The 22,451-nt window shown below is 33.3% G+C and overlaps 3 protein-coding genes and 1 long non-coding RNA gene across 4 annotated transcripts; 3 read left to right on the forward strand and 1 right to left on the reverse strand.

Moving 5' to 3' along the window:
* Positions 1–894: 894 nt before the first annotated feature.
* On the forward strand, positions 895–3,889 carry LOC106119261 (uncharacterized). The gene is made up of 5 exons (XM_013314177.1): positions 895–1,058; positions 2,295–2,545; positions 3,155–3,271; positions 3,601–3,729; positions 3,820–3,889. Exons 1-5 carry the CDS (start codon positions 921–923, stop codon positions 3,887–3,889), a joined length of 705 nt encoding a protein of 234 aa, XP_013169631.1. The 5' UTR covers positions 895–920.
* A 3,523-nt stretch (positions 3,890–7,412) lies between these two features.
* On the forward strand, positions 7,413–8,863 carry LOC106119378 (uncharacterized). Its single transcript, XR_001227960.1, has 3 exons — positions 7,413–7,518; positions 8,250–8,410; positions 8,824–8,863. It is a non-coding gene; the product is annotated as an uncharacterized LOC106119378 (long non-coding RNA).
* A 2,211-nt stretch (positions 8,864–11,074) lies between these two features.
* Positions 11,075–13,947, forward strand: LOC106119262 (uncharacterized; the record flags this gene model as incomplete). The annotated part of the gene is made up of 4 exons (XM_013314178.1): positions 11,075–11,214; positions 12,325–12,584; positions 13,188–13,304; positions 13,791–13,947. Coding segments are annotated over exons 1-4 (666 nt in total), but the record flags the coding sequence as incomplete, so codon positions are not given.
* A 4,668-nt stretch (positions 13,948–18,615) lies between these two features.
* LOC106119264 (uncharacterized) lies at positions 18,616–21,208 on the reverse strand. The gene is made up of 4 exons (XM_013314179.1): positions 21,054–21,208; positions 20,258–20,718; positions 19,189–19,299; positions 18,616–18,796 (listed from the first exon to the last, which is right to left on the reverse strand). Exons 1-4 carry the CDS (start codon positions 21,162–21,164, stop codon positions 18,616–18,618), a joined length of 864 nt encoding a protein of 287 aa, XP_013169633.1. The 5' UTR covers positions 21,165–21,208.
* Between the last annotated feature and the right edge of the window lie 1,243 nt (positions 21,209–22,451).

Here is a 22,451-nt window from a genome sequence, read left to right on the forward strand (position 1 = left end):
ACAAAATTTCATGAGAATCGGTCAAGCCGTTTCGGAGGAGTATGGGAACGAAAATTGTGACACGAGAATTTTTAATACCTCAACAACAATCAGGATATCGACGAAAGAATGCTTGTTAAGTTTTTTTATAGATATACAATGTGTCGCACGTGACTCCGTCCACGATGAATTAAAAAAACTTAATTAATAGCCTATTCCTTTTCCTCCAGTATGTGTTCCACATCTATGCCATCTATCCATTCATCGAAACATTTAGCGTTTATAATATTAATTATATCTCTCTTTAATAATTCAATCTTCTAAAGTTATATTGAAATCAAAGATAACAAACATATGTATTCACCAATAATATCTATTCTCGCTCTGTAGTGTGAACACGCGTTAACTTCATAAATCTCCGTAGTCACATGATTCTATCCATCACTGCACTAATTTGTTTATCCAATAGACACGTCACGAAACGTAACATGAAAATGGTTTATAAGTTTACTCTTATTCCGTGTATCAAAGACATATTCCTCACTCATTTAAAAAAAAACACTTATTTTATACTCTGTGTTTCCACATTATTTCTTACTTCAAATATTATAATAATTTAAAAATAATATTGTATTTTGCATTTACTAATTTAACATAAAATGCTATATTATATTTTTGTATTTTACAATTGAAACATAAAAATGTTCTTTAAATCGTTGTGTAATTTCGATTAGTCTGAATGAGGATATCTATTATATAAATTGAATCAAACTTAACTTTTATTATTGCGTTAATATAAAGAAATAATTTAATTGTATAATTATTGTAAATAAATACTAATCAAAATTTTATGACACATTTAATATCTATCGTAATACGTAATTGGAACTGTCAATTTCTATTCTATAAGCCACTCAATACTTGAACAGTGGTTTAATAACATGTATAGAAAATATTTCTTTGTCATCGTTCTTTGTAATTTTGTATTAAAGATCAGCTCTAGTGGTTCAGACGTAGAAAGCGATGTCTTACAAAGAAGTAGAAGACAACTGTTGTTCCCTAATTCAACTCTCTACCAGGTAAAGTATTTAAATGTAACTAACTCTAACTAAACTCTAATTAACTTGATGATTGGTTAACACTAGGATAAAGAAATTTATAATTTAGTCATCTAGTTAAAGCACTTGACTTGTAATCTGCAGGTCCTGGGTTCGAATCCCGCCATGTACGGATGTGTTTCCGATTTTAGATTTACATAAGTATCCGACGTTGTTACGGTTCTGCAAAGAAATTCAAAGATATGTGTGAAGTCAACCCACGCTTGTCCAGCGTTGGTTGACTATAGCTTAGTCACCTTTAACTCAGGATAGGGTCTGAGTCCCTCAGTGGAGACATATAGTAAGCTGTTGTTGAATCATCCTTTTGTAAAAGTAAAGTTTAACTTACGTTACGTTAATCATTGATTAATTCCCACTGCTAAGTACTCAATAAATAAAAGGATTTAAGATTATTTTAAACCTAAACTAAAATAATAAACTATAGAATATTTTACTTGAATGAGTATTACAGTTCAAAACATCAGTCATTCTATTACTGAAGGCATCGAAGCGTTTGATTAAATCCAAACGAAAAGCTTTATTTGCCATCAGCTTTATTTAATTGAGTTTGTATATACATATTTCATTTCAAACTAAATACATTTATATATTTCATTTGGCTATCTATTGCAAGATATTTTCTATTTTCAAATTAATATTCTACTTATTAGATATATTAGGACGTAATCTCTTCCCACCGTTCTCTGAAGGGAAGGATGAATACGTCATTTTTCAATTTATACTCTCCCCTTTCCAATAAAGAAATGTACCGCATCGACAACTCTTACATTAGTTGCAAATATTATCAGCGGTTATTTTCTTTTACTTCGCTTACCATGACGGCCTTCTCAATTTTCTAGCATGTAATAATTTTCTAACATAATAAACTTAAACTTTATTTAAAAAACCGACTGACTAAGGCTCTCATAGATGGAATAGCTTTCTTTATTAGTATTTCAGATAAAACTGATCCAATCCATCCATCCATTGGGATAAGGAGAGGTTGATGATGTTTAGTGGGTTAATAATCTCTCTCTGGAGTCGGTCCCTCATGACTGAGAATTATGGTGAGCATCAGGGTTAGTTCTGGAGTAAACGATTCGCCTCCACCGACTACGCTCCAGCGCGTCTCTCACGACTGCATAGAAATCGGATGATGCCTAGTCCTTCACTTCACTTCATTTGATATTGTGTGTACTCAAAATCTTTGTATTTCAGTTAACCGTTGGCTTGGGAACACCATCACCGGCAAAACTGATTAACGTTAATTGGGCTATACAAGCTAATTTCCAGCTTCCTTGGAACAGATCTCAAATACCATTTGACATATTAGAAACTGATGCTACATATACGGGAGTATCAAGAAGGAAAAGAGAATTAAACGAACCAGCAGCTCAACAGAAACAATATTATCAAAACGATGCTAAATTATATCACTTCTACAAATATATAGAAGATGTTTTAAATGGGTAATCAAAATTCTTACTAATAAAATATTACAAATGCAAATATTAAGATGGATAGATGGATGTTTCTTGTAAGGTATCTCCAGATCGTCTGTCTTAACCTTGCTGAAATTTGGCATAGATGTAAAACCTAGTCTAGAAGACGACAGATATAGAGTACAAAGTTATTTATCACTCGCGAACAAGTAAAGTAATATAAGCTGTCGTCAGCGACTTCGTCGGCGCAGAAGTAGAATAAAGTAGCCTATAACATGCTCGCGTGCATCAGCCAACTTCCCTTTTAAGTCCTGGTAAAATCAGTCCAGCCGTTCCGGAGATTATCCGGAACAAAGGTGGACTTACGCCTGTGCGTATGTCTGTACATACAGACAAAATTTTTAAAATTCCAATTTTAGTAATATTTACAGGTGTCGATGTCTATACAGAAATATTTTTTTATAATTTCAGACGTGATATGTGATAGACATGCATATGTAAAAAATAGTAATGTGCCGACCCTACATAGGGTAATAGATGTGAATATGATTCTGTACAAAAATGTGCATGTAGTATAAACCTTAAAATGCTTAACTTAGTTGTTCCATTAACGAAATTTTATATCCCAATTTCCAGTTACGGGCACAACGGTACATCATGCGTTTTAAGGACTCTCTGTCATCTGGCTGCTGAACCACTTCATGTTGACGATGACGAAGATGTCCTACATGAAATAGCATCATTCGTTCTCAAGTAAGTCACGAAACAATTGAAACATGAATTTTGTGATCAATGTTCTAGTAGTTTATTGGATATTAAAATGTTGGTAACAGTACTTGAATGACGTCACTAAACAATAGAATGAGCTGTTAAAATAGTCACAAAGGAAGTCATAAACATACAAAGCCAAGTATCTAATTTGTACAAAAATCTGTATCTACCATAAATTTTGTAATTAAAAAAAATCGTACCCCAGACTCACATCGAATCACCCTTTGTGATTTGTTTGGTGAAACAAAGTCCAAAAAACATTAAACATTTAATTAACTTCCCACAGTTATGTAAATATTTTTCATTTTCAGCCCTGAAAACGATCGCCATGACGACGGTTCCGTGGTCCCGGAAGCGACGCTCTACATCGATGCGCTCAAAGCCGAAAACGTTCAACAATGCTTCAATAAATACGATTGCTCCATTCCCCTTATTGATTTGTACACAAAATTAAATATATAAGAATTTATATGGCATTTTATTCACTGACTTCTGTAATTTAAGTTAGCAAAAGAATGCGTTCTTTTTAGAAGAATACATGACTCCCTGTCAAAATATCGTCATGAAAATGCTCTAGTAGTAACTGATGTCATGGAATAGTACTATATACTTACATTATTTTTAAGTTTAGTATCATAACTCGTGTAGGTATATTCTTGTAGCACCTAAGTTTAAATAATTAACATCATCTGTTTACTAAAGTCCACACTGAGGGGGCTCGATACCTACCCTTAATTAGGGGTGACTAGAACATAGTCAACCACGTGAGCCTAATGCCGCTTTCTTGACTTCACGTATATATTTGTATTTCTTCTTATGTGCATGTTGCAATACGATGTATTCCTTCACCGTAAGAACGTTAGATAAATGTACATACGTAAATCAAAATACACATTGGTACATGGCGGGATTCGAACCTAAGACCTGCAGATTACAAGTCAAGTAACCCCTATACCACCGACGCTCAAGATACTTTAAAGTTCATTGTAACTATTACAAATATAGATTATCGGTCGAGTGCTGAATGTAATTCAAACGCGTTAAACACGATCACGTATATTTGAAAATCGTGATTATCTCATTGTATACGAAAATTTCAAAAAGTACATCACAAAAATCAGACTATGTCAACTACAGGTCCGTAACCTTCTACAGTATGATTTAAATAATCGGAAAAATGTATCTTTAAGCGTATGAGCCAAAGCCAAAACACTATGCAGTCTATTAAGAAAACTAATAACTAAAAACCTTAATTCCACTTAAAATAACATACCTAGTGTTTTATAAAGAAACTAGCTGGCGCCTGCGACTCTGTCTGCACGGTATTAAAATAACTTAATGATTAGCCTATGTGTTCTTCTACATTATGTTCTACATCTATGATAAATTTCAGCCAGATCCATCCAACCGTTCTGGAGATACCTTTAAACAATCTATCCATACATTCGCATTTATAATAGTAAGTAGGATTAAATATGCATTAACATAGTTTTTTTTTTCTTTTTTAATAATATATTAATTGTCCTTCTAAAAGTATTCGAGTAATTACTGTAACAAAAACATCGACGCTGCATATTCCAATCTCCTATCTCTATTAATGTCTAATATTCTTGTCTCTACATTTAGATTGCTTTGATGATGTATTTACCGTATTTCGTAACTACCTTCGACTAAATCCAGCTCAAACAAAACTTTAACTACACTCAGACAGACTGAAACTTCATTACTTGTTGTAATTATACAAGCTTGCTTTAAAGCGAGCGTCTTAGTCGTACTGCAAAATGCATTCTGATGTTATTAAGCCTTTACGTATTACGCTGGTTAATTCGTTATCGGTTAATTAAATAATCATCATCATCATCAATCATAAGTTTTAACAGTGGTAGAGCCCGCTTTAACATCTTCGCACGAATTGGCCCGGCTCGCCCAGTGAAATACCACGACCACACAGAAGACAGGCGTGAAGTGGAAGCAATTCCGCATTTCGTCTGATGAGTGTGTGTCCCGGAGGCCTAATTTAGTCCTCTTTCCCTTGTTACCCTTTTTCTTATAAGGAAAGGATGGGAAGTGGAAGTGGACTTTCCGGATGAGAGGATGCATGGAAAGGGAAAATGTTTTCTTTCTGTGCATCCTCTCCTCCGTCGATTAAAGGTAGGCAACGCATATGCAGTTGTGTGTGTCTATGGGCAACGGTCACTTCGCTATTTCAGCGATTTCAGGTGGCCGCTCGCTCGTTTGCCACCTTATGATATAAAAAAAAATCATTAGCGTACTATACGTCCCTAGTAAGGGGCTCGGAGCCTACCCAAAGTCACGGGTGACTAGGCCATAGTCAAGCACGCTGGCCCAGTGCGGGTTGGTTGACTTCACACCTATCATTGAATTTCTTGTCAGATATGTGCAGGTTGCATTACGATGTTTTCCTTCACCGTAAGGACGTCGGATAAATGTATATATGTAAATTGATAAACACATTGGTATATGGCGGTATTCGAACTCAGGTCCTGCAGATTGCAAGTCAAGTAATTGACCCCTAAGCCACCGACGTTCATTATATTAAATGCTATCATACAATTTCTTTGATTTTAATTCACAAATTATTCTATACTAGACACTTTTATAACACTTTTATAAATTGGAGGTGAAGGTGACCGGACGAACATATGTGTTTTAGCCGTTTTTATTTAAGTTTATTATGTCTCATGAAAATTTGAATAATTTTATAACAACCTGTATATAAATTAAATACGCTATCACCGGAAACCCAGTCAAAGTGGAGCAATACTGATAAGTGTACGATTAAATATACAATTAGTATATTGAAACCGTTAGTTGTGATTTTTTGTAGATCACGTTTTTGACATATCTTGTATCATACTACAAACTAGAGTTTAAAGACTCCTTATTTGGTGCTAAATTTTCTCTATTTATAAAAATATAAGTGTATGAGAATTAGTCCTTTGTTAAAAATAAGTGTTTTGTAATAATTTAATAAAATAGAATCAAGTTTTAAGATTTTTTGATTTTACAATGAAAGTGTTTTTTTAATTTAATGCTTGTTTTTTTTTTAAGTAGAAAGCATAGAATTTCATATCATTGTTTGAGTTATTGACGAAATACATTTAAAGGTAAGTAACTTAAACTCGGATAGATATATCCTGAACTAAATAGACTATTAGTAAAATTAATGCCTTTTAAATCAGCCTTCTCTGCTTTAAATTAACCTAATTTGATAACTATTTTTAATGTAACTTTTTTCAATGTTCTTTATACTAAAAAATGTATGTATACAGCGTGTCCCAAAATTTAACGATAAAACTGTAATTGTGTATAGCCATATCGATAACTACACGGGGGAAAATACTAAAAAGAAATCAAACTCTTTTTGTTTAAAAGTTACATTAACTTTTGTAACTTTTTGCATAATTTGATACCCTCCACCATATGATTTTATACTGTGGCTACAAATATGAAGACATTCCTGCAATTTTTTTGTGTTAGCTATCTAAGTAACATAGCTATTAATTGAAGTAAAAAATTGGACCAAATCATTCGTAATTAGGGCACAAAAAATAACTTTTGACTATCTTTGACATACTACTGTTTAAAAAAATGTATGAAGAGTACCACAGTACTAAATTACAAAAGTACGCGCAACTCATCAAGATTCTAAAATGGTACAATCCTATGATAAATCTTACGAAAATTCTTAGAACCTAATTATTAAGAACCAACAGTAATTATTTTGCTTATATATTCTGAATTTTATTGAGTGTTCAAAAATTTTCGGCTATATACCAATACAGTTTTATCGTTTAATTTTGAGACACGCTGTATATTAATGAATTAAATTATTGTATTGATATTATAAATGATTACAAAACTTCGCCTTTAATTTTTGTTTCTAAAAAAAAATAAGAAAATTTCTGTAATTAAACTTAGTTACTCATAATAATTAATATCTTCTATTTTAGGACGAAAACTTAAATGACCGAATTTAAGGCATTAAACAAATGAGAAATTAAAAGTTAAAACTTAATAAATATTTATGAGAATCCAAAAAGAAATATAAAAATATAATGAGAAGATTATTCAAGATAATATTTGTTTGCTATACTTCTTTAGTATTATTTATGTCTTTTGAATACAGTGAAGCAAACAATGAGAGAAAATTAACAAGTCATAGATATAAAAGATATCTAAGCTTTAGTAATATATCACATTTCTTTGTAAGTATCCATATGTTTTTACTTTAGTCATCTCACTCACTATTCGTCCCCAATGAGGAACTCGGAAACTATCCTTAGTGGTGACTAGGCCATAGTCAACGCTAGCCCAGTGCGGGTTGACTTCACACATATATTTGAATTTCTTCGGAGATATGCATGACGATGATTTCAAACAATATACGCAAAAAAATATTGCGGCATTCTCAAAGATAAGGATGAAAATATCTTTCTATACATGTGTTAAACATTTAAAACCCACGATTACTTAGGACACAAGTAACAGTTAATTTAAAATACCTAACCTAACCAAATGTATCCCTATAATCTGTCTGAAAATACGAATCGAATACCATAAAACTTTAGATTATAAAACAAATAGGCACAGTAGCAAAACAAATGGATAGATGACTCTATGATACAATATACCAGAGTCATCGGTTGAAAGCATCATTTTATCTTCAACGATTCATAAAAATGTACTTCATTTACGTATATACTACTTCACATCGGTCGGCAACGGTCACTTTGCTCTTTCAGCGATTTCAGGTGGCTGCTCGCTCGTTTGCCACCTTTTGATATAAAAAAAAACTCACAAAATTTCATGTGAATCGGTCAAGCCGTTTCCGACGAGTATGGGAACGAAAATTGTGACATTAGAATTTTATATGTAAGATGATTGTAGTATTTCTTGGCCTCCGTTTTGTACTCATTATTGCTTTACTATTTTCCAGGTTCGTTTCAACTTTCGAGACAATATGGTACCTTGGAACCAGTACTTCGCGCACGCAGTGGGTTTCAAAGTATCTTGGGACGAACCGCCTGATTCCTTCCATCCGTATCATCATCTGCACAGGAGAACCGTTTACAATAATCTGGAAACATTATTAAATAGGTTATTTATTTTTTGTTTAGCTTTTCCATTAACTATGTTATTATATAAAGGTTACCGACAAATGAATGCTTGAGGTTAAATATTTTAACCTCGACAGACGATTGAGAAAGTAATCTTTATCGTATATTTGTAAATATGTAATACAATCGTTCGCCCGCGACTCCGCGCGGAATTAAACAATTACAATGAGTAGGATAAGTATTCTTCTAGAAAATTTTCTATATGAACGTCAAATTTCAACGAGATTCTCCGTTCTGAAGATCTTCAAACCAACATCCATTTATCCACCTCTCTATCTAAACATTTGCATTTATGATATTAGTAAGATTTGAAAGGTTTTCCAAAAAATAGTGGCATCATTCATTTACAATTGTAACGACAATTTAATAAAATACAATTATTTTAATTTTCAGAAATGGTTTTGAAGGATTTCACTGCGTACGCCGAGCGATATGTGACATGGAAAACATAACAAAACCGAAAGGAATCTATCAAAAGATATTAAAAATATTATTTAAGTAAGTAATCATTAACCTTATATTTCTAATTAATTATTATCGAGAAATAAAAATTAAATAAATTTATTAATTTCAGGAAAAAATCAGCAACAACAGACAAATGGCACAATAAATCTGTACAAGATTGTAAATTGTCCATCGCATCTTGCCCTTTGTCGCTATTGGATGTATCTACATTTACTGACTAACTTTTATAATTATATTCCTTAATATATAGTTACTATCTGTTGCCCGCGACACCGTCCGCGAGGACTTAATAAGTACCCAATGTGTTCTTCCGGACTGTGTTCTACATCTGTGCCAAATTTCATCAAGATCTATGCTACCGTTCCGGAGATACCTTCAAACAAACATCCATCCATCTAAACATTCACATTTATAATATTAGTATGATATGTTAATATTCTATTAATAAATAATTATTACGAATTACTTACTTTGTTATATTTTTATAACTTCTCAAATTTTTGTTTCACCTGCAAATCATTTTGTCTGCCACATTAGCCAGAATGTATCCACATACTGTAAGTAGGCATTCTCCAAATCCTTGGCAGTGTGGGGTCTTCGTTAGTCTCGGTCTTAGTCACCAAAGCATCCTTCATGTACCTCTTTCCAATATTTTCCGGCAGCGTTTTATCCCTGATCACTTTATGGCGTACTATATTTCTCCACTATTTTTGAACAATAATTTCTACTGACATAATAATACTATCACTGTATAGAGAATATAAGAGGAACGACTGTATAATATTTGACATTGGTCAGCAGGAACAGAATAATATCTGTTTAAATTCAGATCAAAGGAGACAAACTTAACATCGTCTAACTCGTTTTCTGTGGTTAGTCAGCACATAACATGACTGTTGTTCTACATTGAATGTAAAGATGTGTTCACAGTATTTATTTTAAGTTTTTTTTTTATATCACAATGTGGCAAACGAGCGAGCGGCCACCTGAAATCGCTGAAATAGCGAAGTAACCGTTGCCCATAGACATACGCAATTGCATATGCGTTGCCTACCTTTAATCGACGGAGGAGAGTATGCACAGAAAGAAAATATTTCCATGCGTCCCCTCATCCGGAAAGTTCACTTCCACTTCCCTTCCTTTCCTTATAAGCAAAAGGGCGGGAAGGGAAAGAGAACTAAATTAGGCCTCCTGTACGGACATTAATCAGACAAAACGCGGAATTGCTTCCATCTTACGCCTATCTTCTGTGTGGTCGTGGTATTTCACCGGCCAATTTGTGCGATGATGTTAAAGCGGGCTCTACCACTGTTAAATATAAGATAAATTAACCTACCCTTAATTAAAAAAACAGACTGAGGCTACAATGATGGCATCTATTGATATTGAAACAAAAATTTTCAAAATTGTGATTTAAACTTAATAAACTTTCGTATTTCTTATTATAATCAAAAACATCGAAATAAGATTAAACGATTATATTAATTTCTACATCATAATTTATGTTTATTATATAACCAAAATATAATTAATATATTTAAATGTTAAATTAACTTTTCATTATGAATAAAGGAATATTAAAAAGTTTATCTTGTCTTAATATTGTTTCCATTAAAATGCAGTTTTTAGTTTTATTTCGCTCAATTGTGTACTTGTGTTTCTTTTCTAAATCGCAGTCACATGACTATTCCGACAACAGCTTATTTGTTTGTTCTACAATAAACGTCTTTCAAGAAACATTTAGTCGCTTAGGAAAATATCCTTATTCCGTGTAATGAAAATATTGCTATCCTTAATAAATAAAAATGCGAAAAAATTATGTTTCATATTTAATTTAGATTATTTATTTACGAAATGTTTTAGAAATAATAATGATATAGATAAAATAATTTGAACAAGTAATTACGCATTGGCTTAAATTACTAAACTGTAAATTAATTACGTTTTATAGATTTAATTTTGATTCTTAAAAAAACATTTCACATTTTATGTACCTAATATACCTAATTTTTATAAATAAAATGCCTTTAAATTAATTTTGATTAACAAAAAAAAACTACAACAAATTCCGGAACAAAATTTATTCGCAATTTGACTTTAAACTGTATTCTATTGCTTTCACACGTAATTGAAGCAGTCAAAGGCCATTCCATTATTCACTCTTTACATGAACGTTGGTTTAATAACATGTGTACGAAATTTCTGATCATCTTACTCTGTATTCTACCAAAGATCAACTCTAGTGAATCTGACATAGCCAGTGATGTTTTACAACGAAGTAGAAGACAACTGTTGTTCCCTAATTCAACCCTTTTTCAAGTAAGTATTTGAATTCACAGTATTTTATGACTATGTAATTAATGTTATAGACTTAACTTAGTAAACAGTCGTATTATGTACTAGCTATTACCCGCGACTCCGTCTGCACGGGATTTAAAAATAAGTGTATGTGTTCTTCCAGATTATGTTCTACATCTGTGCTAAATTTCAGCAAGATCCTTTAAGCCGTTCCAGAGATACCTTCAAATATCCATCCATCCATCTAAATATTTGAATTTATACAATGCATAAAAAAGTAAATTTATAATCAAAATATTTATAAAATCGCACAACTGAATATTAAGTACTATGACGTCATAGACATTTTTTATAATAAACATCACACAAACAAAAAGAATTGTACTTTTAAAGATAGTAAAAATCCATGTGTATCCGCTAAACATTTTTATATCCTTTCCCTCTTATCTCGTAAATTTTCTCGGACTGGTCTTATCACGAAATAAATTTCTCTGGAAACCTCTTATTATGGTAATAGCGCCTAAAACAATCCCGAGGGATTCTTTAATGTCCTGTAATAGTCCGATTACGTAGACATCTAACACATAAACTTCGTGCTGTTTCTATAAAAGCCTCGGAACTCTAATAGGAAAAAGGGTTTTTGTACTATTCAAATAGGTCACAGCTATTGTTTGGACGATTTAAGAGTTTTTGTTCCCACATATGGTGTATACATTCAGAAGTTAAGAATCCAAAATATTTTCACTATTTATTATTCAAACTTTCATGAGACATTAGTATAAATTAATATAAAAACGGCTAAAACATACACTTATATTCGTCCGTTGGGGACACCGACTAGTTTCCCATCGGGGGCCGTTCATCAGGGTGAGTGGGACCGGTATTATTTCGCGGACGCGGCCCGTCGCTCACGCTCCCGATTGGCTCGAAACTAGTCGGTGCCGCCACCGGACGAATAAACGTCAGGGTTTTAGCCGTTTTTATATAACTTTATTTTATTTAGTCATATTAAAGGAACTGTAAAATAACAAAATGCACATTACTGAGGACTTCTCCGAACTCCTGACAAAGATATTTGTTCAGGTATTTCAGTGATATAATCTTAATAAATGTACATTTTTTTAATTACAGTTTAATGCTGGAGTAGGTACACCAACACCAATAAAAACGATAAATTTCAATTGGGCATTTCAAGCAAATTTCCAGTTACCATGGAACAGATCTCAAATACCTTTAGACATATTAGAAGCGGAATCTGGTTATCCAGGATTCTCGAGAAGAAAACGAGATTTAAATGATGAAAAATCTAATCATGATACTTTGTCAGAAAATTATCAGAATGATGCTAAATTATATCACTTTTATAAATACGTTGAAGATGTATTAAATGGGTAAATTATCTTTAAAAAAATATTTATTCTTCCTATTATGGTATTATAATAATCAAGTACTAGAAGTCACCTGCGACTCCGTCAGAATTAAAAAAAAAAACTTAATCTGCCAAATTTCATCAACATTGAGCCGTACCGGATTACCTTCTAGCAAACATCAATCGTAACTTTCGCATTTATAATACTAGTAAGACAAGAAGTAAGATTGTAAAGTTGAAAAAATCTTCGTTAATGCTTAATAAATAAGATTAATATTTACAGTCTTATTAGATTATCTTTTTTTTGCCTTTTTTATATCATAAGGTGGGAAACGAGCGAGCGGCCACCTGAAATCGCTGAAATAGCGAAGTGACCGTTGCCCATTGACTTACGCAATTGCATAAGCGTTGCCTACCTTTAATCGACGGAGGAGAGGATGCACAGAAAAAAAATATTTTCACTTTCCATGCATCCTCTCATCCTCATTGCTTTCAATAGCATGACAAATATTGTATATTCCATTAGATTAAGCATGAGGTAACAAGCATAAAAACAGATTAATGGAGAACCTTCTCTCAACAAATCCAGGGAATCGAACTTAAAATTGCTTTACCAAATTTCCAGCTTTGGTTACAACGGATCATCTTGCGTGTTACGAACTCTGTGCCAGCTCGCTGCTGAACCATTGCATGTTGATGATGAAGAAGATCTACTCCATGAGATAGCTACATTTATCCTTAAGTGAGTTTCTATAAAGTTTATTAAAATCAACAACCATAAAAGTTAACAAATTGGCGATACTTCTTCGCAATCAATGAGTCATTTCAACTAAGTCACAATACATGGAAATTTAATTGATTTCCCATAATTTTTATCTATGACAGGCTGGCGATGTTATCCGCGTGGAATAAAAAAAATCCAGTAATAAATATAAACTTTGTAACCCGAGAATAGTGTAACTTCCCAATAGTGAAAGAATCTATCAAATCAGTTCAATAGTTTAGAAGCTTATTCAATGCAAACAACCAAATATTTCCTCTTTATAATATTAGTATCAAAGATCCATAGCTAGGTTGTAGCTTGTAAGCTCCTGTTTCATCCTGTCTAAATTCTTAAACAGTCTTCTTCCTCCAGATATTGATTTTGCAACTAATATTAGTATATTAGTTGCAAAATCAATATCCTAAATTTAATATTTGATATTACTATAAATATTATTATTTTCAGTCCAGAGAATGACACCAATGATGATGGTACTACATCACCTGAAGCAACTCCTTATATTGACGCATACAAATCTGGTTTCAACGTTGAACAATGCTACGATAAATACAACGACTGTACAATATCCCTTATTGATATGTTTACACAAATAAATGACATTGAAAGCTATTTTGTATTTATTTAAACAATACAGGTCGCCTGCGACTCCGTCTGGACGAAAAAAAAATCTAAAGTAGCATGTGTGTTCTTCCAGACTATGCCAAATTTCAGCAAAATCCACGCAACTATTCTTGATATACATTCTGACAAACATCAATCTATCTAAACATTCGCATTTATAATATTAGTAAGATTACAAACAGCTCGGCAGCCAAAAATGTATGTCACTAAAAACATATTATTTACGTTTTTCATTGCAAATTAAAAATACGACTTTTAAATTGCATCTTACTCCGTTTCTCGCGTAATTATCTTAATTAACTTATATTTTTCATGAACATGCAATGTGCACCTTTCTCAGTGGCCAGTACTTCTTTGGCAGTGCATAAACTCCTTAGCTACCAAAGAGGTTGAATACGTCAAACATCATTCAACATGTCTGTAATAAATATAACAGATATTATAAAGGTTTTTTAAATTCTACACTTAAATCTGAATTATTTTCATTATTTAAATTTATTATAAGACTTTTTGCTAACAACCCAAATTTAAATAAACAGGGGTTGATAAAACGGTTTTAAAAATTAAGTATATCGTATAGTCGTAATTTTATCTGGGTCGTTTTACAATCTGGGTCACCGAGTGGCGGAGAAAACATAACGGTGGCCCTAAGCTAATGAGTCCACGCATTTTACAAACATAACGCGGGGCAGATTTACCGTTTTTTTTTACCGACATGTATGTTTTTATATGAAATTGAATGAACCAGACACATATAAAAATATAATACACACTTTATAAAACACTGTTATTAATTTATACAGAAAATAACCATCGTAACTCATAGAATAAGCAGAGACTACAAATTTATGTATTACGCCATCCTGCAAAAACTCTTGTTTATAGTCTTCTCTGTGTGGTGTTGCCAACCGACGTCTACAGACGAAGGGTCTCCCAGAGAGCGAATATTTCCCATACCTCTATATGTTCTCTGCCTTGTCAAAACTAACCCCTTCAAATCATTATCTTAGAAGAAATGGTGCAAGAGGAAGTATACTTTAATTGTCCTCCAGAACACACGGTTCACACAAAACTCGGAATTACTTTCACTAAACGCCTGTCTTCTATGTGGTTATAGTATTAATCTTACTTCTTATTAATATTTTAAATGCGAATGTTAAGATGGATATTTGTTTGAAGGTCTCTAGAAATTCTCAACCGATCTCACTGAAATTTGGCGTAAATGTAGAACATAGTTTGGATAAACACATAGGCTACTTATTCAGTATTTTTAAAATTCCGCGCGAACGGAGTCGTGGGCGACAGCTAATAATTATCTGATTCGATGATCCATTTTGTCTTCCATTGAGCTTTAATAAACAAACACTAGGCTATTGTATCGACAAATCTTGAACTGTGGCAAACAATCAAAGTCAATAATAATAACTAGCCAATCAATTAAGCGGAATCAGTCGATCGCTTGATGAAAATCAAACAATTCGCACTGACCGTAAATGTTAAATTGGCGTTTAATTATTTATTGCAATAAATTATATTCTAAATTACACAAAACGACTGATTGTGTAATCTTTATCTACTCATCTTACTAATATCATAAATGCGAATGTTTAGATGGATAGATTTTTCTTTAAAGGTATCTCCGGAACGGCTCAATTGATCTTGATGAAATTCGGCATTTTATTTTATATCATAAGGTGGCAAATGAGCGAGCGGCTACCTGAAATCGCTGAAATAGCGAAGTGACCGTTGCCCATAGACTTACGCAATTGCATAAGCGTTGCCTACCTTTAATCGACGGAGGAGAGGATGCACAGAAAAAAAATATTTTCCCTTTCCATGCATCCTCTCATCCGAAAAGTCCCCTTCCACCTCCCATCCTTTCCTTATAAGAAAAAGGTTGGGGAGGGAAAGAGGACTAAAAAAGGCCTCCGGGACGCACACTCATCAGACCAAACGCGGAATTGCTTCCACTTCACGCCTGTCTTCTGTGTGGTCGTGGTATTTCACCGGGCGAACCGGGCCGATTCGTGCGAAGATGTTAAAGTGGGCTCTACCACTGTTCCGGGCACCGTTGTAAAACATAGCGTGGAAGAACATATGAGCTAATCATTAAGTTTTTTTTTTTAATTCCACACAGACGGAGTCGCGGTGACAGCTATACAGAGCGTCAGAGGCTCAGGGGTTAAGCACTTGACTTGCAATCTGCAGGTCCTAGGTTCGATTCCCGATATTTACGGATTAGAGGATGTATGGGAAGGTATTCTTTTTTGTGCTCCCAATTGTATTTTTATGGGCAACAGTCACTTCACTATTTCAGCGATTACTCGTCAGGCTTATGATAAAAAAAATACGTTTAATACCTTTTATTATGCCTTCTTTTATATTTGTCTTTTTCTTCCACCTCTAAGTATAAAATCTTACATGTCTTGTCATTCTTGCTACCAAGGAAGTGGTTTCTCCATTGCAACTTGCCAGTTAACAATGTAATGACCTGGTCAAGGTTACGGGAGCGTCCTGGATGCAGATGGCACAAGACCAGTCATCGTGGCGATCTTTGGGGGAGGCCTGTGCCCAGCAGTGGGCGTCTCATGGCTGACAAGAAGAAGAAGAAGTTAACAATATTGCTAAGCAAACTGGCAAGATAAGCTCTTCTTATTTAGTTATAAAAAATATAAAATCTCGTAAAAGTCATCTAAGTTTTACAAAAGTTTATTTTCCAAGTAAACAGCAATAAATTAGATTACGACAGTCGGAAAATGGAAATTGACAAAAGCAATTTATAAGAGAATACCTTCCTGGAACATTTTTAATCTTAATAATAAAACATTTCATAGTAATATCAAAATGAAGCGTCAGTAGCCTAATGGTTAAGGATACAGATTTCCGATCATGAGGTCAGGGGTTCGAATCCCGCCAATCGACTATTGTTGTAAACCATATCCTAGAACAAGCATACAGCTTAGTTGGAATGGTAAAAGAAATATTAGTAAATTTACAAAAAATCTGCTAATATTTTAATTAAAAAAAAAAACAAATGTTAATTGTTCTTGTATAACTATTGCTTCTCGTCGGTGACTCAGCGGTTAAGCACTTGACTTGCAATCTACAGGTTCTTTGTTCGAATCCCACAATGTACCAAATTGTTTTTCGATTTCCGATTAACATATGTACATTTATACGACGTTCTTACGGTGATGGAAAACATTGTACAACCTGCACATATTTGAGAAGAAATTTAAAGATAAGTGTGAAGTCAACCAACCCGCACTAGGCCAGCGTGGTTGACTGTGGCCTAGTCACCCTTAACTTAGGGTAAGCTCCGAGCCCCTCGGTGGGGAAGTATAATGAGCTGATGATGATGATGATGATGATTATTATTATTTCTTGAATTGAACTTTAATTTAATATAACAAAAAAAAACATTTACAACAATTTAATCATTTCTCACGATGCTAATATTTAGGCAAAATTAAAATTCTACAATCCAGAATAATACTTAAACTACTTATCTTAAACAAAGTAATTTTGCTACGAAACTTTGAATATTATGAAGAAATTATGTCTTGAAGTAATGTCTGTGAAAACTATTTAAACATCCACTTCAAAAAATTATTGTACGTTTTGACCCAGTTCATAGTCTTTAAGTTTAAATGTTACACATTCATCGAAAAGTCACTTTATTTCGTATATAAAATAATAAAATCTTAAGAACTAAAAGGACTAAAATTAAGGCCATATTTCAGTATATCTACATACCTGATGACATAGTCTTAAACCTATAACATTTAAAACTCTCCGCTTTTATATAAAAGGTAGCAAACGAGGTAACGGCCACCTGATTTCACCGCAATAGCAAAGCAATCACTACCCATAGACACCCACAATTACAGATGTATGCACAGAAAAATTTCCTATGTCAAAACCACATTCCCTTCCCATTCTTTCCTTATAAGAAAATGGTGTGAAGAAAAGGGGACTAAAATTAGGTCTCCGGCACGCATACTCATTACACGAAACACAGAATTACCTCCACTTTAAAACTGTCTTCTGTGTGTTCGTAGTAATTCAACGGTCGGATCACTAGTGCAACAGACTTCGCTGGCGTCTACCACTGTTTAATTCAATCTATACTTTATATTGCTAGTTTTATAGACTTGTATAACACGGCAAGGGTACATTGGTTTATGATATGAACATAGAAATTATCCTTATCCATCAAGCAATGTTTAAAGTATGTTTTTTTATATCATAAGGTGGCAAACGAGCGAGCGGCCAACTGAAATCGCTGAAATAGCGAAGTGACCGTTGCCCATAGACATACGCAATTGCATATCCGTTGCCTACCTTTAATCGACGGAGGAGAGGATGCACAGAAAAAATATTTTCCCTTTCCATGCATCTTCTCATCCGGGAAGTCCACTTCCACTTCCCATCCTTTCCTTATAAGAAAAGGGTGGGAAGGGAAAGAGGACTAAATTAGGCCTCCGGGACGCACACTCATCAGACGAAACGCGGAATTACTTCTGCCTGTTTTCTGTGTGGTGGTGGTATTTCACCAGGCGAACCTGGCCAATTCGTGCGAAGATGTTAAAGCAGGCTCTACCACTGTTAAATGTAGAAGAGAAACAAAAGTATTAAAATTGTTTATTTACATCAAGCCAAATTTATGTAAAGTATCCATTCCAATTTCAGTAAATGTTTCTAGAACGGAACTCTCGCATTCCGGAAAAAATGATTCGCAATTCTGTTCCGCCTCTCTGCCCAATCGTTCTGCAGCGTGATACTCATTATCCGTGTGGTGGGAGATAGGATCTTTAGTTGTGGATGGTCTGAAAAATATAATATCAATATGAGGCTACTTATTGTACCAGGCCAGCCCTTCAAGCATCGGTGCGTTCCATCGGTGGTCTCAGAGCCTTGCCAGTCACTAGAGGATGGCTACCGAGGAGGTTTGAGTACAGATAAAGCCCTTCATAATCTTGTTCACACCTAGAGCAGGCTATCTTTGTTAAGATTCCCCCCTCCCCCCGAGATACAAAAAAGGGTAGCCCTTCAAAGATATTGTAACTCAATGAATAAGTCGTGTAGTATTTAAAAAAACTACTTGTTTACATTTCTTATAAATTTGAGTTCTTACAATTCTATTTCATCTACAAATACAAGATATCAAAACTCAGAATTTAATTCAGCTTTGTACTCAGTTAGCTATGTAGATACTTACGTGAATATTATATGGCCAATTTCTCCAAGCAAACCATTTTCGTGTGTAAAGGGAATCTCCGCCGCTTCGCAAATCGTTCTGAGCAGACAAGGTCTACCCGAATAGCCGTACCTGCGAAATATCTTACGTTATTATGATGCAGCGTTTAAGATAATAACAAAGTTATAGCTCTGACTTGATACTTACTTTAACACTAGCTGTCGCCCGCGTCTATGCTTGGACGGAATTAATGGAACTAAATCAGTAGCCTAAGAGATCTTCCCGATTATGCTCCAGAAATTTGGCATAGATATTATGCCAAATTTCTTGAGATACCTTGAAACTAACATCAATCCATCCAAACATTCGCATTTATAATATTAGTAAGATTTATTACTAAAAGAAAAACGATTTGTATTCGTATTTCATTCATTAACTTTTTAGTAAACTTCACCAAAAGTGAAGTTCGAAAGTTCTAAGACATCCTAGATGGAAATTACTCGTTGACTAATTCCCAAAACCATGAAAGAACGTTCTTACAATTCCAATAAATATTTATCTTATAATACGGTACTTTGTGAACAACGCACACAACAAACAAAAACAAAAAGTCAAACACAAAGATCGAATTTGTCAAGAAGTTGTCGAACTTGATCACAGATAAGTCAAAACAAACAAATCAAAACTCAACGCAATAAATTCTACTTTATACGACGATTTCGTGAAACTAAATATTAAATTTCACAAGATAAGACGAATATTATCTAAAATATTAAACAAATAAAAAGTCAAAGACAAAGCTTACGTGACTCGAATTTACAATACATTCATCAATTTAATTCTACAATGTTACTATCATGGACAAATCTCATATTAAAAAATCTATTTGAACCAGCTGTCACCCGCTACTTCGTTAGTGCGGAATTTAAAAAAAAGTAACCAATGTTATTATTAAGTTTATCCTGTGTTCTTTCAGGCTCTGTTGTATCTTGTATTAAATTTCATCAAGTTCCGTTAAGCGGTTACAGAGGTATCTTCTAACAAAGATCCAATCATCTAAACTTTAGCATTTATAATATTTTAAGATTACCTTTCAGCCATATGCTCTATAATTTTATAGAAGTCCCATCTATTCATTCTTTGTGGTTCAGTCTCTTCATCTCTATGCTTCTCGTCTAACATTTCTTGTCGTCTTATAGCTTCTTCTAGTGAAATTTCATTTGTTTTCGATACATCTATACTATTTACTGATCCGCCTTCAGCAAACATAATTGACCTTTTCCTTCTATCATCAAAAGTTATATCAACTAAAGTATCATTGTCGTAATCATTCTCAAGTAATTCATTTGTTTTATGATTAACATCTATTTCCTTATCATCGTCTTCTTTGCCATCTCCATCCATATCTCTGGATACAGTGTTGGCGAATCCATAGATTCTACTCGTGTATTCAGAACTGTTTGTTGGTAAATCATATTGAAACTTTATAACAGTGCCAACGGTCACTGATGCTTCTTTCAAATCAACAGGAACACCAACACCAATGATGAACTGGAAGTTATAAAACAATCCACATTAAATAACTAAAGAAAACCTCATCTAAGGTACTACAACATGACAAAATGCAAAAACCATTTGCAAAACATATAAGTGATCAAAAATTTAACGTTAATTTAAAAGAAGAAGACAAAGACAGTTTAAATTAAATCAATCTCGAAAAAAAATTACCAAAACGTAAATCGAAATTTAAATTCGCGAAGAGACAAAAAAGTACGCCTTCGTTAAGCCGGTTGGCGTGTGCAAAGAAAACATAATCTCCTTAAGCTAAAATCAACTACGCTATGTAAATGAACGATTCATTTAGAAAATAAAATGTAATAGAATACCTGAGTACGGGCTGGCCCACCGTCCGGATAAACGAGATATCTCCTTTGTCGTACATTTGCTTTGGCAAACGTTGATAGTAAATTGAGCAAAATAAACGCAAGCAACATCATTCGATCGATATTTTTTTTCTCGTCGTGTACCAAACGTACAGAGCCGTCGATGTGTGAATACGGTGTAAGATAAAATGTGAAATGTTTGCTTAGAGACTTCGGCTTGGCTAATGAACCGTTATGTTTTCCCAACGATTTGGGGCTGTACAAAATGGCCTAGTTGCTCGTTCCTCTATGTTACGGCCTGAACTAACGCGACCTTCGATATTTTACTATCCTACTGTAAACAGTTTTAATTCTATACAAATATTTATATTGTATACGTATTTATTTATTTTTGGCTAATCATTTATTGTGTTTAAATTATAACTAAGTCAAATAGAAAAACTTTAACACTTTGGTATTTAGAATCTTTCTTTCCTTAGCAACATGGATTTTATATATGTCCTAACATCTGTTTATGTATTTAATAATACATTGTATAAAATGCTTTCTTATTATTATTTCATCCTAACCAATTTCAGGAACCAAGTAATAGTATTTTTATTGTTGTCGGAACAACTTCGACCTCTATTTGTAGCTAAGTTTTTTACCTCTTAATACACATAATCTTGTTCCATAAAAATACGGGAATATAATAATTTGTAAGTGAAATAATTAACTAAATAATAATAAAAATAAATCTAGTACTAATTATCGTTAGATTTTTTTTGAGAGAGATTTTCAAGGTCAAAATGTTAATATGAAATTATCCGAGCGCTTTTCATCGTAAATATCAAACAACAATATAATGCCACCGCAGAATCGTTTATAAACCCTTCATTTCAATAAATTGGCGATAGAATGAAAGAGGTTTCCTTTGATGCGGTCGAGTCTACGTTGAATCGAGTGTTTGGAAAAATTGAACTACGTAGTTCAAGATCGGATTTTTTTTTATTCAACATACGCTATAAATAAGTAGCAATTTAAATAATTGAATGAAGGTAATTTTATGTTGGACTATTACTATAAGGAAGAAAAAGTTTGATACTAGCAATTTTTTGGAGATTGTATGGTAATTGCATTGAGGCTACTCATAACTTAAACTCATTTGGAGTTGATTTCAAGTATGCGGTCTCAATTGGGCATCTTAATTTTTCAAATTAATTACATAACGATCAATAAGAGTAATACGTGAACGCAATTAAAGATTTACATTGGGTTTCTAAGACCAAAGTACCCATTTTTTATTTTTTTATTTTACTCTGTTTTGTCAAAGTTTTATACAGAGATTTTGGTATCAGAAATCCTGGGTAAAAGTACTATTATTAAAGCTTATTAGAAGCTACTGCACCGAATCTCATTCAA

Source organism: Papilio xuthus, unplaced genomic scaffold (assembly GCF_000836235.2).
Source record: "Papilio xuthus unplaced genomic scaffold, Pxut_1.1 DF827461.1, whole genome shotgun sequence".
NCBI lineage: Eukaryota > Metazoa > Arthropoda > Insecta > Lepidoptera > Papilionidae > Papilio > Papilio xuthus.